Source organism: Choloepus didactylus, chromosome 4, assembly GCF_015220235.1.
Source record: "Choloepus didactylus isolate mChoDid1 chromosome 4, mChoDid1.pri, whole genome shotgun sequence".
NCBI classification, from domain to species: Eukaryota; Metazoa; Chordata; class Mammalia; order Pilosa; family Megalonychidae; genus Choloepus; species Choloepus didactylus.
In genome coordinates this window covers 157,489,107-157,504,192 of record NC_051310.1, presented here as the reverse complement: position 1 = coordinate 157,504,192, position 15,086 = coordinate 157,489,107, and the positions used below count along the sequence as shown (strand labels likewise).

At 37.0% G+C, this 15,086-nt stretch overlaps 1 protein-coding gene across 1 annotated transcript in view; it reads right to left on the bottom strand.

Annotated features, from left to right (window-relative positions):
* Positions 1-15,086, bottom strand: part of RNF212B (ring finger protein 212B) — a 91,045-nt gene that overhangs the window by 6,106 nt on the left and 69,853 nt on the right. Inside the window, exons 9-12 of the mRNA XM_037834558.1 lie at positions 5,657-5,703; positions 5,455-5,497; positions 5,222-5,282; positions 4,780-4,828 (exon numbers count right to left, since the gene is read on the bottom strand). Of these exons, the coding sequence (XP_037690486.1) occupies positions 4,780-4,828; positions 5,222-5,282; positions 5,455-5,497; positions 5,657-5,703 (200 nt within the window). The remainder of the gene's footprint in view (positions 1-4,779; positions 4,829-5,221; positions 5,283-5,454; positions 5,498-5,656; positions 5,704-15,086) is intronic.

Sequence of the window (15,086 nt, the reverse complement as noted above, 5' to 3'; positions counted from 1 at the left end):
TAGCCTGAGGGACTTGCCATCCCAGAATTTGTCCTGCATATAGGAGGCAGATCAGAGAGCTCTCCTACAGACTGTTGTCTCGAATGGACCATGAGGAAACTTTCCTAGGGAAGAGGGCACATTCATAACTGTAAATAAGGGAATTCCTATGGCCACACACACATGGCCAAGGGAAGATACATGCACAGGAAGGATTAGGGAGGCCACTATGATTTGGTCTGGAGCTATTCTTTAAGCCCATTGTATGGAGAAGCCCTGAAGGAAAGCACTTGCACAGGTCAATCTGCAAAGACTAGGAAAGATGTTTTATTTTCATTTCTTCTTCTTCTTTTCTTTCTTTCTTTCTTATTTTCTTTCTTCCTTTCTTCTTCTTCTTCTTTTTTTTTAGGGCTCCTGGCATTCAAAGAAAGCTCTGTCAGAACACTCACTGGATACAAGCTAAGGAACAGATGCCTTAGAGTCTAAATTCTTGTGATACCACATTAAAATATCAGAATACCCAGGTTTCAACAAAAGTTTACAGAACATACAAAGAAACAAGAAGCAATGGTCAAGGCAAAGGAGAAGATTAAAGAATTAGAAACCATCAATGTAGAGGATGAGATCTGGGACATTACAGACAAAGACTTTTAAAAAATGATTCTAAATATGCTCAAAGAACTAAAGGAAAACATGGACAAAGAACTAAAGGAACTCAGGAAAAGGATAGATGAACACAAAAAGAATATCAATAGAGAGATGTAAATTAGGAAAAGGAACCAAACAGAGCTGAAGACAAAAGTAACAGAAATTAAAAATTCCCTAGAGGGGTTCAGGAGCAGATTGGAGCTAGCAGAAGAAAGAATCAGCAAACTTGAGATAAGACAATTGAAATCAATCAGTCTGAGGACCAGAAAGAAGAAAGAATGAGAATAGTGAACAGCCTGAAGAACCTGTGGGACACCATCAAGCATACAAAAATACGCACTGAAGGAGAAGAAAAAGAGAAAGGGGCAGAGAGACTATTCAAAGAAATAATGACTGAAAACTTCCCAAATTTAACAAAAGACGTGAATATACACATCCAAGAATATCAACAAACTCCAAACAGGATAAACCGAAATAGGCCGACACCATGGCATATTATAATCACAGTGTCGAATGCCAAGGATAAAGAGAGAATTCTGAAAACCGCAAGAGAAGCAATGCGTCACATATATAAAGGGGCCTCAATAAGATGACGTGCCAATTTCTCATCAGAAACCATGAAAGCAAGAAGGGAGTGGGATGGCAGATTTAAAGGACTGAAAGCAAAACCTGCCAACCAAGAACTCTATATCTAGCAAAACTGTCTTTCAAAAAGGAGGGAGAGATTAAGAGAGTCTCAGATATACAAAAGCTGAGGAAGATGGTCACCACTAGATTGGTCCTGCACAAAATGCTGAAGAGCATTCTGCAGGTTAAAGCCACATGAAAAAATAAAGATCTCCAGTGAGAGTAACAACATTGGTAAATATAAATGTCAGTACTATTGTATTTTTGGTTTGTAACTCCACTCTTTACTTCTTATAGGATCTAAAAGGCAAATGCATAAATGTAATGATAAATTAGTGCTTTTGGACTCATAATTTATGAACATGTAATTTGTGACAAGAACTACATAAAGGTGGGGGACAGAGGGGTATAAGAACATAGTGTACGCTATTGAAGTTGGTATCAAAGCAAACAAGATTGTAACAGATTTAGTATGTTAAATTTAAGCCCCATGGCACTACAAAGAAAATACTGGAGAACACACAGGCTCATAAAGACAGAAATTAGACTACAGGGGAAATGAGGTGTTAATGTATAATGGGTGTAGGGCTTCTGTTTAGGGAGATAGGGATATTTTATTAATGGAAGGTGGAGAGGGTGCTGCAATATTGTGAATGTGATTAATTCCCTTGAATGGCAGATTTGGGAGCAGTTCAGATGGCAAAGTATATGTTGTATATGTGTTCCCACAATTAAAAAAAAAAAGTAAAATCAACTGAAAAAAGACAAGACTCAAAGGGACATTTTTGAGACATATGAAAAATTGGAATATAAATTGTAAGCTTTATATTAATGTTAAATTTCTTGAACTTGTTAACTGCACTTAAGGTGGTTACATAAGCAAATATCCTCATTCTTAGGAAATTTCATGGCACTATTGAGTGTTCAAGGAGCACAATATATACAACCTGCACTCAAGTGTTCAGAAATTGGATGGATGGATGGATGGATGGGTAGATAGAGAAAATGATACAGCAAATGTGTCAAAAAGTTAAAATTAATGGATCTGGGTTTTGGGGTGGAGGGTATGTTGGAGATCTCTGTATGGGGTTTGTATTGTTTTTGTCACTGTCCTGTAAGTTTGAATGTATTTCAAACTAAAAAGTTAAAAAAATTGAAGGAGAAATTAAGACATTCCCAGGTAAACAAATTTGAGAGAATTCACTGCTGCCAAACCTGCCCTACAAGAAATAATAAAGAGTCTTTCAGGCTGAAATGAAAGGAAACTAGATAGTAATTCAAATCTACATGAAGAAAACAAGAGGCCTGGTAAAGTTTCTTATGGTTACATAGGTAAATATGAAAGAGAATAAAATATGTATTTTTTGTTTATAACCTTTTTCTCCTATCTTATTTAAAGACAACTGCATAAAGCAATAATTATAAATTTGTTTTGACAGGTACATAATTAATTTATAAAGATGTAGTTTGTATGACAATAACAGCACAAAGGAGAGTGGAGGGAATGGAGTGATACAGGGGCAAAGTTTTTGTGTACTACTGAAGTTGTATTAATCTGAAGTAGATAGTTGTAAATTAAGATGTTAATTGTAATCCCTAAGGCATTACATTTTAAAATTTTTTAAATATAATAAAAGAAACAACAAAGGAAATAAAATGGTATGCCATAAAATATCTGTTTAACACAAAAGAAGGCAGTAATCAAGGAATTGAGGACTTAAAAAAGACATGAGACATAGAGAAAGCAAATAGCAAAATGGTGGAAGTAAGTCCTTGTCAGTAATTTCATTAAGTGTAAATAGATTAAACTCTCCAATTAAAAGACAGAGATAGGCACAATGGAGTAAAAAACACAATCCAACTGTATGCTTTGAGTTAAGCTATGACTTACTTTAGCTTCAAAGATACAAATAAGTTGAAAAAAGGATTTTAGAAAAAGGTATACCATGCAATCAATAAACAAGAGACAGCTGGAACAGCCATACTAATATCAGACAAAATAGACTTTAAGACAAAAACTGTTACTAGAGACCAAGAAGGACATTACATAATGTTAAAAGAGTCAACCTATCAAGAAGATATAACACTTATAAACATACATATACCTAATAACAAAACCCCAAAATACATGAAGCAAAAAATGACAGAATGGAAGGGTAAAATAGGCAATTCAACAATATAGTTGGAGAGCTCAATACTCCACTTTCAATAATTGTTAGAACTACTAGTCAAAAGATCAGTAAAAAAATACAGAAGATTTGAACAACATATATACCAACTAGATCTAGCACATATATATAAAACCCACCACCCAACAACAGCACAATACACATTTTTCTCAAGACACATGGAACATTCTTCAAGAGAGACCATATGGAAGACTATATATTTAAAAGCACTGAAATCATACAAAGTGTGTTCTCTGACCACATTGAAATGAAATTTAAAATCAGTAACAGAAGGAAATTAGGAACTCACAAATATGTAGAAACTAAACAATACACTACTAAATAATCAATTGGTCAAAGAAGAAATCATAAGGAAAATTAGAAAATACTTTGATATGAATGAAAACAAAAACACTATATACCAAAACTTGTGGGATGCAGTGAAAGCAGTGTTTAGAGTGAAATTTATATCTGTAAATGTCTATATTAAAAAAAGAAAATATCAAATCAATAACCTAACTTTCCACCTTAAGAAACTAAAAAACATGAAACCCAAAACAAGAAGGAAGGAATAACAAAAATTTTTAAAATAGAGAATAAGAAAACAATTTAGACAATCGACATAACCCAAAATTGGTTCTTTGAAAACTGAGACATATTTAGCTAGACTGCCCAAGAAAGAAGACTTGAATTACTAAAATTGGGAATGAAAGAGGAGACATTACCACCAACCTTATAGAAATAAATTGACTAGAACATCTACATTTTTCAAAGGGGGTGAATGCACAAGAATTGGAGAGAGACTATCTGATTAATTTAAAAAATGGTTACCCACAAAGCAATCTGGGAATTTCAGGTTTGTCTCTTGTGAAAGAATGGGTAAACCTCTCTGATAAGTATTCCCTAAAACTAACTAACGTCCTTGAAAATAGTAATAGCACTAATAGTTCTAAGGGGAATGTTTTTATGTTTAATATACAGGGAAGAAGTCAACCTACCCTTCAGGCTGACGTAATTGGCATCTAGCTAACTTTGCTTTTAGAGCCTAACTTCTACTGCCATCTTGTGGCAATGTTTAAAACCCAAGTCAATTATTTCACTCAAAAGTTATCCTCTATCTCCTGACCAGAGGTTTTTAATGACTTTCTATTGCTCATATTATCTTCCCTTATCAGTTTGAGAATAGAAATATCATTATTTAAGAATTTGTAATATGCGCCTGGATACCTGGAATCACTGATTGAAAAGAATAAAGTGAAATAGCATTATATTATGTACAGAAAACCAGAGACTGTTTTAAACCTGCGGGTTTCTAAACAGAATACATTAATTTCTGCAGCTTTTTTTTTCTTCTCACCAGTGTAAGAGTCTCTGGGAGTGCTCCTTCCCTGCAGGCCTCTGCCTCCCTGCTGGACAAATAGTAAACATTAATTAATAAATATATCCTGGTTCCCTGGTTTCCATACTCCCTCCCATTACTCTATCTGTGCACATTCAAGTATATGTTGTTCTACCAGGGTAGGCATGCTAGTCCAAAGATCCACACTTCACACCTTCCAAAACAAATGTAACAGACACTGTTAATTCAGTCCCTAAACACTGTCATTACTTTTGTTCTTATTCGTTCTCTCTGTCAGCTTCTAACATCACGTCTCTTTGCCAAAAGAGAATAGGGTCCAGGCAATAGCAACAGATAATTTATGACAAAACCAATAAAAGTTTAGGACTCTTGCCTTAAACTTCTGCTTTCATTTGCATTAGAAACCTCAATCTGTAAAGAGAAGGTGAATATTACTTACTTGTCCCAAAGTACCCAAACCAGCCACTCTGTAAGAGATTGACTCCACTGAGGAGGAACGACTGTATAAGGTGAGACAAAAAACAAACGATAAAACAAAACAAAAAAACTAGTCTTAAAATTTCACATAGAACCAAGTTCTCCTTAGTCTCAATCTCAGCCATATTTAGATATTCCTTTCATCTTCCAATGTTTGCCAACGATTGTAATGCTGTTGTATGGCTTTCTACTCACCTGACCACTTGGCCACTATGCTGAGAACTGGGTCTTGGAGTAACTGAAAGAGAATAAACTGCAGAATGCAAAGTGCACCCTGCCTTGCCTAGCCAATTGTTGGTTTGTCTTTGCAAGTGGGTTCCTGATTGCATGATGTTTTCATATCATGCACAAGATTAAGAAAATCATATTATGACCTCTCAGAGGAAATGTACTCTACCTGACTGTGATGGGGAAGTGATGCCCACTGGTCGAGGTGTGGTTGACCTGCAAGAAAAAACAGAAAGAGACAGCTCTTATCTAAGCAGAAGTTACATGTCATCTTACGGGAACAATCAGAACATTGTTTATAAAAATAATAGCTTACTCTTTGAACATAAATTGCTCACTCTCATGTATTACAGGTATCGCACCAAATTATGGAGGCAAAGATTCCATAGAAGACCTCTTTGCTCTACAACTACCTAAGTGAAAACTTCTCCACTTCTCTATTGCCCATAATAGTTTTTGTTAATAATTTGTTTTTTTATTAGAACAGTTGTAGGTTTACAGAAACATCATGCAGAAAGTACAGAGTTCCCACATACCCCCTTCCCACACAGTTTTCCTTATTATTAACATTTTGCATTAGTTAACATTGTAACTTTGTTACATTTCATGAAACAATGTTATTATAATTATGCTGTTAATTTTAGCCTACTGTTTACATTATGGTTCACTCATTGTGTTGTACAGTTCTATGGGGTTTTTTGTGTATGTCTGTGGTAACTTACATGCAACTTAAAATTCCCTTTTTTTCCCCCTTTTCAAATATGCAATTCAGGAATGACGAAGTTGTGCCTCCATCCCCATCATCCACTGCCCCAAAACTTTTCCATCACCCCTGTTCTAGTCTGCTATAGGTTGTCTTTTTACTTTCTTGAAAGTTCTTTGATGCACAAAAGTTTTAATGTTGATGACATCCCATTTATTTATTTTTTCTTTGGTTGCTTGTGCTTCTGGTGTAATATCTAAGAAACCATAGTCTAATACAAGGTCCTAAAGATGTTTCCCTATGTTTTCTTCTAGGAGTTTTCATTTTGAGTTAATTTTTGTGTATAATGTAAGGTAGGGTTCCATCTTCACTCTTTGCATATGGCTATTCAGTTCTCCCAGTACCATTTGTTGAAGAGACTATTCTTTCCCCACTGAGTGGACTTGGCACCTTTGTCAAAGATCAGTTGGCCAAAGGTGTAAGGTTTTATTTCTGAACTTTCAAGTTTTTTCCATTGGTCTGTATGTCTGTCCTTGTGCCAGTCCACATTGTTTTGTTTACTGTGCCTTGTAATAAGTTTTAAAATCAGAAGGTGTGAATCCTCTAACTTTGTACTTCTTTTTCAAGATGGTTTTGGCTATTCAGGGCCACTTACCCTTACATAAGAATTTGCTGATTGGTTTTTCCATTTCTGAGAAGTCTGTTGGAATTTGATTGGAATTGCATTGAATCTGTATAGTGCTTTGGGTCTTAACAATTGATATCTTAACAATGTTGATTCTTCCAATCCATGAACATGGAATGTCCTTCACTTATTTAGGTCTTCTTAAATTTCATTCAGCAATGTTTTGTAGTTTTCCATATACAAGTCTGTTACATCCTTGGTAAAATTTATCCCTGTAGTTGCAATTGTAAATTGAATTTTTTATGAGTTCTTGTTTGGATTATTCATTACTAGTGTATAGACACACCACTGATTTTGAGGTGTTGATCTTGTACCCCACCATTTTGCTGAATCTGTTTCTTAGCTCTAGTAGCTTTATTGTGGATTTCCCAGCATTCTCAATGTCATCTGAAATAGAGAGCTTTACTTCTTCCTTTCCTATTTAGATGCCTTTTGTTTCTTTTTCTTTCCTAATTACTCTGTTTAGAACTTCCAGTACAATGTTGAATAATGTTCCGGTTTGCTAATGCTGCTGGAATGCAAAACACCAAAAATGGATTGGCTTTTATAAAAGGGGGTTTATTTGGTTACACAGTTACAGTCTTAAGGCCATAAAATGTCCAAGGACACATCAGCAATTGGGTACCTTCACTGGAGGATGGCCAATGATATCCAGAAAAACCTCTGTTAGCAGGGAAGGCACGTGGCTGGCGTCTACTTCAAGTTCTGTTTCAAAATGGCTTTCTCCCAGGACGTCCCTCTCTATGCCACAGCTCCTCTTCAGAATATCACTCTCAGTTGCTCTTGGGGCGTTTGTTCTCTCTTAGCTTCTCTGGAGCCAGAGTCTGCTTTCAATGGCTGTCTTTTCAAACTGTCTCTCATCTGCAACTCCTCTCTCAGCTCCTGTGCATTCTTCAAAGTGTCCCTCTTGGCTGTAGCAAGCTCGCTCCTTATGTCTGAACTTTTATAGGGCTCCAGTGAACTAATCAAGAGCGACGCTGAATGGGAGGGGCCACACCTCCATGGAAATTATCTAATCAGAATTATTACCTACAGGTGGGTGGGTCACATCTCCATGGAAGCACTCAAAGAATTACAATCTAATCAACACTAATACTTCTGCCCACACAAGATTGCATCAAAGATAATGGCATTTGGGGGGACACAATACATTCAAACTGGCACAAATAATATTGGTGATAGTGGGCATTCTTGTCTTGTCCCTGATCTTAAGGGGAAAGCTTTCAGTCTTTCACCAATGAGTATGATGTTTGCTGTGGGTTTTTCATATCTGCCTTTATCATATTGTTTTCAACAGGAAGAGGTACTGAATTTTGTCAAATGCCTTTTCTGCCTCAATTGAAATGATCATGTGTTTTTTTCCCTTTATTTTATTAATGTTGTGTATTACATTAGTTGATTTTCTTGTGTTGATCCACCCTTGCATTCCAAGAATAAATCCCATTTGATCATGATGTATAATTATTTTAATGTATGGTTGGATTCGGTTTGCCAGTATTTTGTTGAAGATTTTTGTGTCTATATTCATGAGGGATATTAATGTGTTATTTTCTTTTCTTGTGCTGTTATCTGGCTTTGGTGTTAGGGTGAGGCTGCCCTCTTAGATTGAGTTGGGAAGTGTTCCCTCCTCTTCAATTTTTTGGAAGAGCTGAGCGCTATTTGTGTTAACTCTTCTTTGAATGTTTGCTAAAATTCACCAGTGAGGCCATCTGGTCCCGGGCTTTTTTTATTGTTGTTGGTGGGAGGTTTTTTTTTTTTTTTTTTTTTTTTTTTTTTTTTTTTTTTTTTTTAATCATCATTTTATTGAGATATATTCACATACCACGCAGTCATACAAAACAAATTGTACTTTCGATTGTTTACAGTACCATTACATAGTTGTACATTCATCACCTAAATCAATCCCTGACACCTTCATTAGCACACACACAAAAATAGCAAGAATAATAATTAGAGTGAAAAAGAGCAATTGAAGTAAAAAAGAACACTGGGTACCTTTGTCTGTTTGTTTCCTTCCCCTACTTTTCTACACATCCATCCATAAACTAGACAAAGTGGTGTTTGGTCCTTATGGCTTTCCCAATCCCATTGTCACCCCTCATAAGCTACATTTTTATACAACTGTCTTCGAGATTCATGGGTTCTGGGTTGTAGTTTGATAGTTTCAGGTATCCACCACCAGCTACCCCAATTCTTTAGAACCTAAAAAGGGTTGTCTAAAGTGTGCATAAGAGTGCCCACCAGAGTGACCTCTCGGCTCCTTTTGGAATCTCTCTGCCACTGAAGCTTATTTCATTTCCTTTCACATCCCCCTTTTGGTCAAGAAGATGTTCTCCGTCCCACGGTGCCAGGTCTACATTCCTCCCTGGGAGTCATATTCCACATTGCCAGGGAGATTCACTTCCCTGGGTGTCTGATCCCACGTAGGGGGGAGGGCAGTGATTTCACCTTTCAAGTTGGCTTAGCCAGAGAGAGAGGGCCACATCTGAGCAACAAAGAGGCATTCAGGAGGAGACTCTTAGGCACAAATACAGGGAGGCCTAGCCTCTCCTTTGCAGCAACCGTCTTCCCAAGGGTAAAACTTATGGTAGAGGGCTCAACCCATCAAACCACCAGTCCCCTATGTCTGTGGTCATGTTAGCAACCATGGAGGTGGGGTAGGTGGGAGGTTTTTGATTACCAATTCAGTCTCTTTGTTACTGGTCTGTTGATATCTTCTCTTTCTTCTAGAGTCAGTATAGGTAGTTTGTGTGCTTCTAGAAATTTGGCCATTTCATCCAGGTTATCTAATTTGTTAGCATAGAGTTGTTCATAATATCCTCATATTATTTCTCTGGGGTCATTAGTAATTGTTCCCTTTTTCACTTCTGATTTTAATTATTTGTGTCCTCTCTCTTTTTTCCTTTGTCAGTCTAGCTAAAGGTCTGTTGATTTTATTGATCTTTTCAAAGAACCTACTTTTGATATTGTTGATTCTCTCTGTTGTGTTTTTATTCTCTATTTCATTTATTTCTGCTGTAAACTTTGTTACTTCCTTCCTTCTGCTCACTTTGTATTTAGTTTGCTGTTCTTTCTCTAGTTCCTCTAGGGGTGCAGTTACATCTCTGATATGATCTCTTTCTTCTTTAATGTTAACATTTAAGGCTATAAATTTCCTTCTGAGCATTGCCTTCACTGTGTACCATAAGTTTTGATATGTTGTGTTCTCATTTCATTTGTCTCAAGATATTTCCTGATTTTCCGTGTGATTTCTTCTTTGACCCATTGATTGTTTAAGAGTGTGTTGTTTAACTTCCATGTATTTGTGGATTTTCCAGTCCTCTGTCTGTTATTGATTTCCAGCTTCATTCCACTGTGGTCAGAGAAGATGTTTTGTATAATTTCAATCTTCTAAAATTTATTAAGACCAATTTTGTGACCTACAATGTGGTCTATTCTGGAGAATGATCCATGTGCACTTGAGAAGAATATGTATTTTGCTATTTTTGGGGCGCAGTATTCTGTATATGCTGTTAGATCTAGTTCATTTATAGTATTGTTCAAGTTCTCTGCTTCTTTATTGATCTTCTGTCTAGATGTTCTATCCATTGATGAAAGTGTTGTATTGAAGTCACAATAATAACAACTATTATTGTAGAAGTGTCTGTTTCTCCCTTCAGTTTTGTCAATGTTTGTCTCATGTGTTTTGAGGCACTGTGGTTAAGTATATGAACATTTATTATTGCTATTTCTTCTTGGTCTATTGACCCTTTTATTAATATAGGGTGTCCTTCTTTGTTTCTTGTTACAGTTTGTGACTTAAGGTCTATTTTATCCAATGTTAGTATAGCTACCCCAGCTCTCTTTTGGTCACTTTTTGCATGGGATATTTTTTTCCTATCCTTTCACTTTCAACATACTTGTGTCTTTGGGTCTAAGGTGAGTCTCTTGTAAATTACATATAGTTAGATCATGTTCTTTCATCCATTCTGCCAATCTGTGTCTTTTGATTGGGGAACTTATCTATTTATGTTCAGTATAATTACTGTTAAGGCAGGACTTATTTCAGCCATTTTGTCCTTTGTTTTTTATACATAATGTATCTTTTTTGTTCCTCTTTTCCTTTATTGCAGCCTCATTTGTGATTAGTTGATCTTTTGTGATATAACTGATTGATTCCTTTCTCATTTCCATTTCTGAATATATTTTAAAACTTTCTTTGTGGTTGGTATTAAACAAACTAAGTCTATAACTTATTAGCTTGAAACGATACCAACTTAACTTCAATAGCATACAGAGTCTCTGCTCCCATACCCTCTATTTCCTCTGTTGCTTTAGATTGTTTGAATGTCTTTCTGTTTCTTTGTATGGCTTGTGATCTTTTGCTGATGTCTGGGCATTTGATTATTTTGATATGCTAACTCTGGAAGTTAGTTTCTTCCTCTTGCCTATGGTTTTATTAAAGATTGGTTGTGTAATAAGGCTCTTCTTCAATGCTTGGTCCAGCTTTTACTGAACCTTTAGAGCAGCCCTGTTTAACAGTTCAGATTTTCTCAGGTATTTCTGTACCCAACTCTTGCCCTGGGCATGCACTGCAACTTTTAAGATTACCCTATTATGGACAACTGTTTTCCCTCCAGGAAACGATTTCCTTTCCTCTGTTCCTCTTCCAGGAGTACTGGAGTATTCACTTTGTTTTTATGTAATTTCCTCCCGGCTCAACTGTTCTCCCATGCTCAGGGCCAAGTTTTCACCACAGCTTTCAGTCCTGGGTCCATCCTACCTTACAATGGTTCAGTTTTCTCCTTTTTCCTTGTGGCTTTTCTGCCTCCAGTAACTTCCATGTTAGGGTCTCCCACACCAGGGAGCGCGATGGGGTCAGTGTTCAAAAACACCCATTTTTTGTTTGGGTACACCAGCAATTAGGGACCAACAGTTCCACTGTGGGTTGCTCATTTCCTGGGGGCTACTTTCTATGTATGTGTTCACCAACCACTAGGGCCCTGCCTTAGGTCTATATGGCATTGGGTCCCCATGCTTGAATGTGCATGGTACTCTAAGTTGCTGCCATAGGTGGCTCTATGGTCAGTGACCATGGCAGAAGGTGCCCAGCTAGAGTCCTGCAGCTATGTGACTCCTAAGCCACTCAGGAGGTGTCCAGACTGGCATGCGCAAATCACAGATCTCCTACCTTCTTTTTTTTTTTTTCAAATCTTCATTTCTATTCCTGTGGGTATGAACCCATTTGCAAACAGGACTTTGGGAAGGTGTTATCAGCTAACTTGTGGCCAAACTGAATCAGGTTAGTTTTTTTTTAATTCATTTTATTGAGATATAGTCACATATCATGCAATCATGCAACACAAATTGTACATTTGATTGTTCACAGTACCATTACATAGTTGTGCATCCATCTCCAAAATCAATCCCTGAGACCTTCATTACCACACACACAAACATAACAAGAATAATAATTAAAATGAAAAAGAGCAATTAAAGTAAAAAAGAAAACTGGGTGCCTTTGTTTTGCTTCCCCCATTTTTCTACTCATCAATCCATAAACTAGACAAAGGGGAATGTGGTTTATATGGCTTTCCCAATCACATTGTCACCCCTCATAAGCTACATTTTTATAAAATCATTTTCAAGATTCCTGAGTTCTGGGTTGTAGTTTGATAGTTTCAGGTATTCACTGCTAGCTCCTCAAATTCACTAGAACCTAAAAAGCGTTGTCTATATTGTGCGTAAGAGTGCCCACCAGAGTGAACTGTTGGCTCCTTTTGGAATCTCTCTGCCACTGTATCTTATTTCATTTCCTTTCTTTTTTTTTTTTTAATCTTCATTTTATTGAGATATATTCACATACCACGCAGTCATACAAAACAAATCGTACTTTCGATTGTTCACAGTACCATTACATAGTTGTACATTCATCACCTAAATCAATCCCTGACACCTTCATTAGCACACACACACAAAAATAACAAGAATAATAATTAGAGTGAAAAAGAGCAATTGAAGTAAAAAAGAACACTGGGTACCTTTGTCTGTTTATTTGTTTGTTTCCTTCCCCTATTTTTCTACTCATCCATCCATAAACTAGACAAAGTGGAGTGTGGTCCTTATGGCTTTCCCAATCCCATTGTCACCCCTCATAAGCTACATTTTTATACAACTGTCTTCGAGATTCATGGGTTCTGGGTTGTAGTTTGATAGTTTCAGGTATCCACTACCAGCTACCCCAATTCTTTAGAACCTAAAAAGGGTTGTCTAAAGTGTGCGTAAGAGTGCCCACCAGAGTGACCTCTCGGCTCCTTTTGGAATCTCTCTGCTACTGAAGCTTATTTCATTTCCTTTCACATCCCCCTTTTGGTCAAGAAGATGTTCTCCGTCCCACGATGCCAGGTCTACATTCCTCCCCAGGAGTCATATTCCACGTTGCCAGGGAGATTCACTCCCCTGGGTGTCTGATCCCACGTAGGGGGGAGGGCAGTGATTTCACCTTTCAAGTTGGCTTAGCCAGAGAGAGAGGGCCACATCTGAGCAACAAAGAGGCATTCGGGAGGAGGCTCTTAGGCACAACCATAGGGAGGCCTAGCCTCTCCTTTGCAGCAACCGTCTTCCCAAGGGCAAGTCCTGTGGTAGAGGGCTCAACCTATCAAACCACCAGTCCCCTATGTCTGTGAGCACATTAGCAAACATCGAGGTGGGGAAGCCCAATACCCCTGCATTCTCCACCAGCTCCTCAAGGGGGCTCTACATATTTTTTCATTGTTGTTTTTTTTTTAATTAATTCTTTTTTTTAAAATCAACTATATAAAAAATGAAAAAAAAAATGAAAAAAAAATTTTAAAAACATACAATAAAAACATATTTCAAACAGGCCATAACAAGGGAGTAAGAAAAAGCCAACTAACCTAAGATAATTACTTTAATTCCAACATGTTCCTACTCTACCCCAAGAAAGTAACCTAATATAGCAACATTTCTGTGAGCTTGTTCCTACCAAACCCATCAGAAATTAACAAACCATAGTCATTCCTGGGCATTCCCAGAACGTTAAATTTACCAATGATAGCTTATCTGTTCTCATTGGATTATCGTTCCCCCTTCCTTAATTGTTCTCTATCACTAGTTCCCCTACATTATACAATATAAACCATTTGTTTTACATTTTTCAATGTTCACATTAGTGGTAGCATATAATATTTCTCTTTTTGTGCCTGGCTTATTTTGCTCAGCATTATGTCTTCAAGGTTCATCCATGTTGTCATATGTTTCATGACATCATTCCTTCTTACTGCCACGTAGTATTCCATTGTGTGTATATACCACATTTTATTCATCCACTCATCTGTTGAAGGACATTTGGGTTGTTTCCATCTCTTGGCAATTGTGAAAAATGCTGCTGTGAACATTGGCGTGCAGATATCTGTCTGTGCCACTGCTTTCAGATCTTTCGGGTATATACTGAGAAGTGCAATCGCTGGATCGAAGGGTAACTCAACTCTGTATCTAGTTTTCTAAGGAACTGCCAGACTGACTTCCAGAGTGGCTGAACCATTATACAGTCATCCTCTCCAGCATTTGTAGTTTCCTGTTTGTTTAATGGCAGCCATTCTAATTGGTGTGAGATGGTATCTCACTGTGGTCTTAATCTGCATCTCTCTAATAGCTAGTGAAGCTGAACATTTTTTCTTGTGTTTCTTGGCCATTTGTATTTCCTCTTCAGAAAACTGTGTTTTCATATCTTTTGCCCATTTTATGATTGGGCTGTCTGTATTATTGTCACTGAGTTGTAGGATTTCTTTATATATGCAAGATATCAGTCTTTTGTCAGATACATGGTTTCCAAAAATTTTTCCCCATTGAGTTAGCTGCCTCTTTACCTTTTTGACAAATTCCTTTGAGGTACAGAAACTTCTAAGCTTGAGGAGTTCCCATTTATCTATTTTTTCTTTTGTTGCTCATGCTTTGGGTATAACTACCTTCTTTTTTGATGGGTTTTATTTCTTTTTTTGATTCAGTATTTGTGGAGTCTTTCTTCAGTCTCTGTCATCCTCCAGAGTTCCTAGTGAGTGGAATCTGCTCTTTTATTTAGCTGTCTCTAAGGGGAAACTTTCTTAGGGACTTCTTACATCTCCATCTTGATCCAGTTTGGCCTCCCTAATAGAAGTTTTGAAATCTTCTTTTCTATCTCCCTCAGTGCCTGACCAAATACTTTCAACTTTA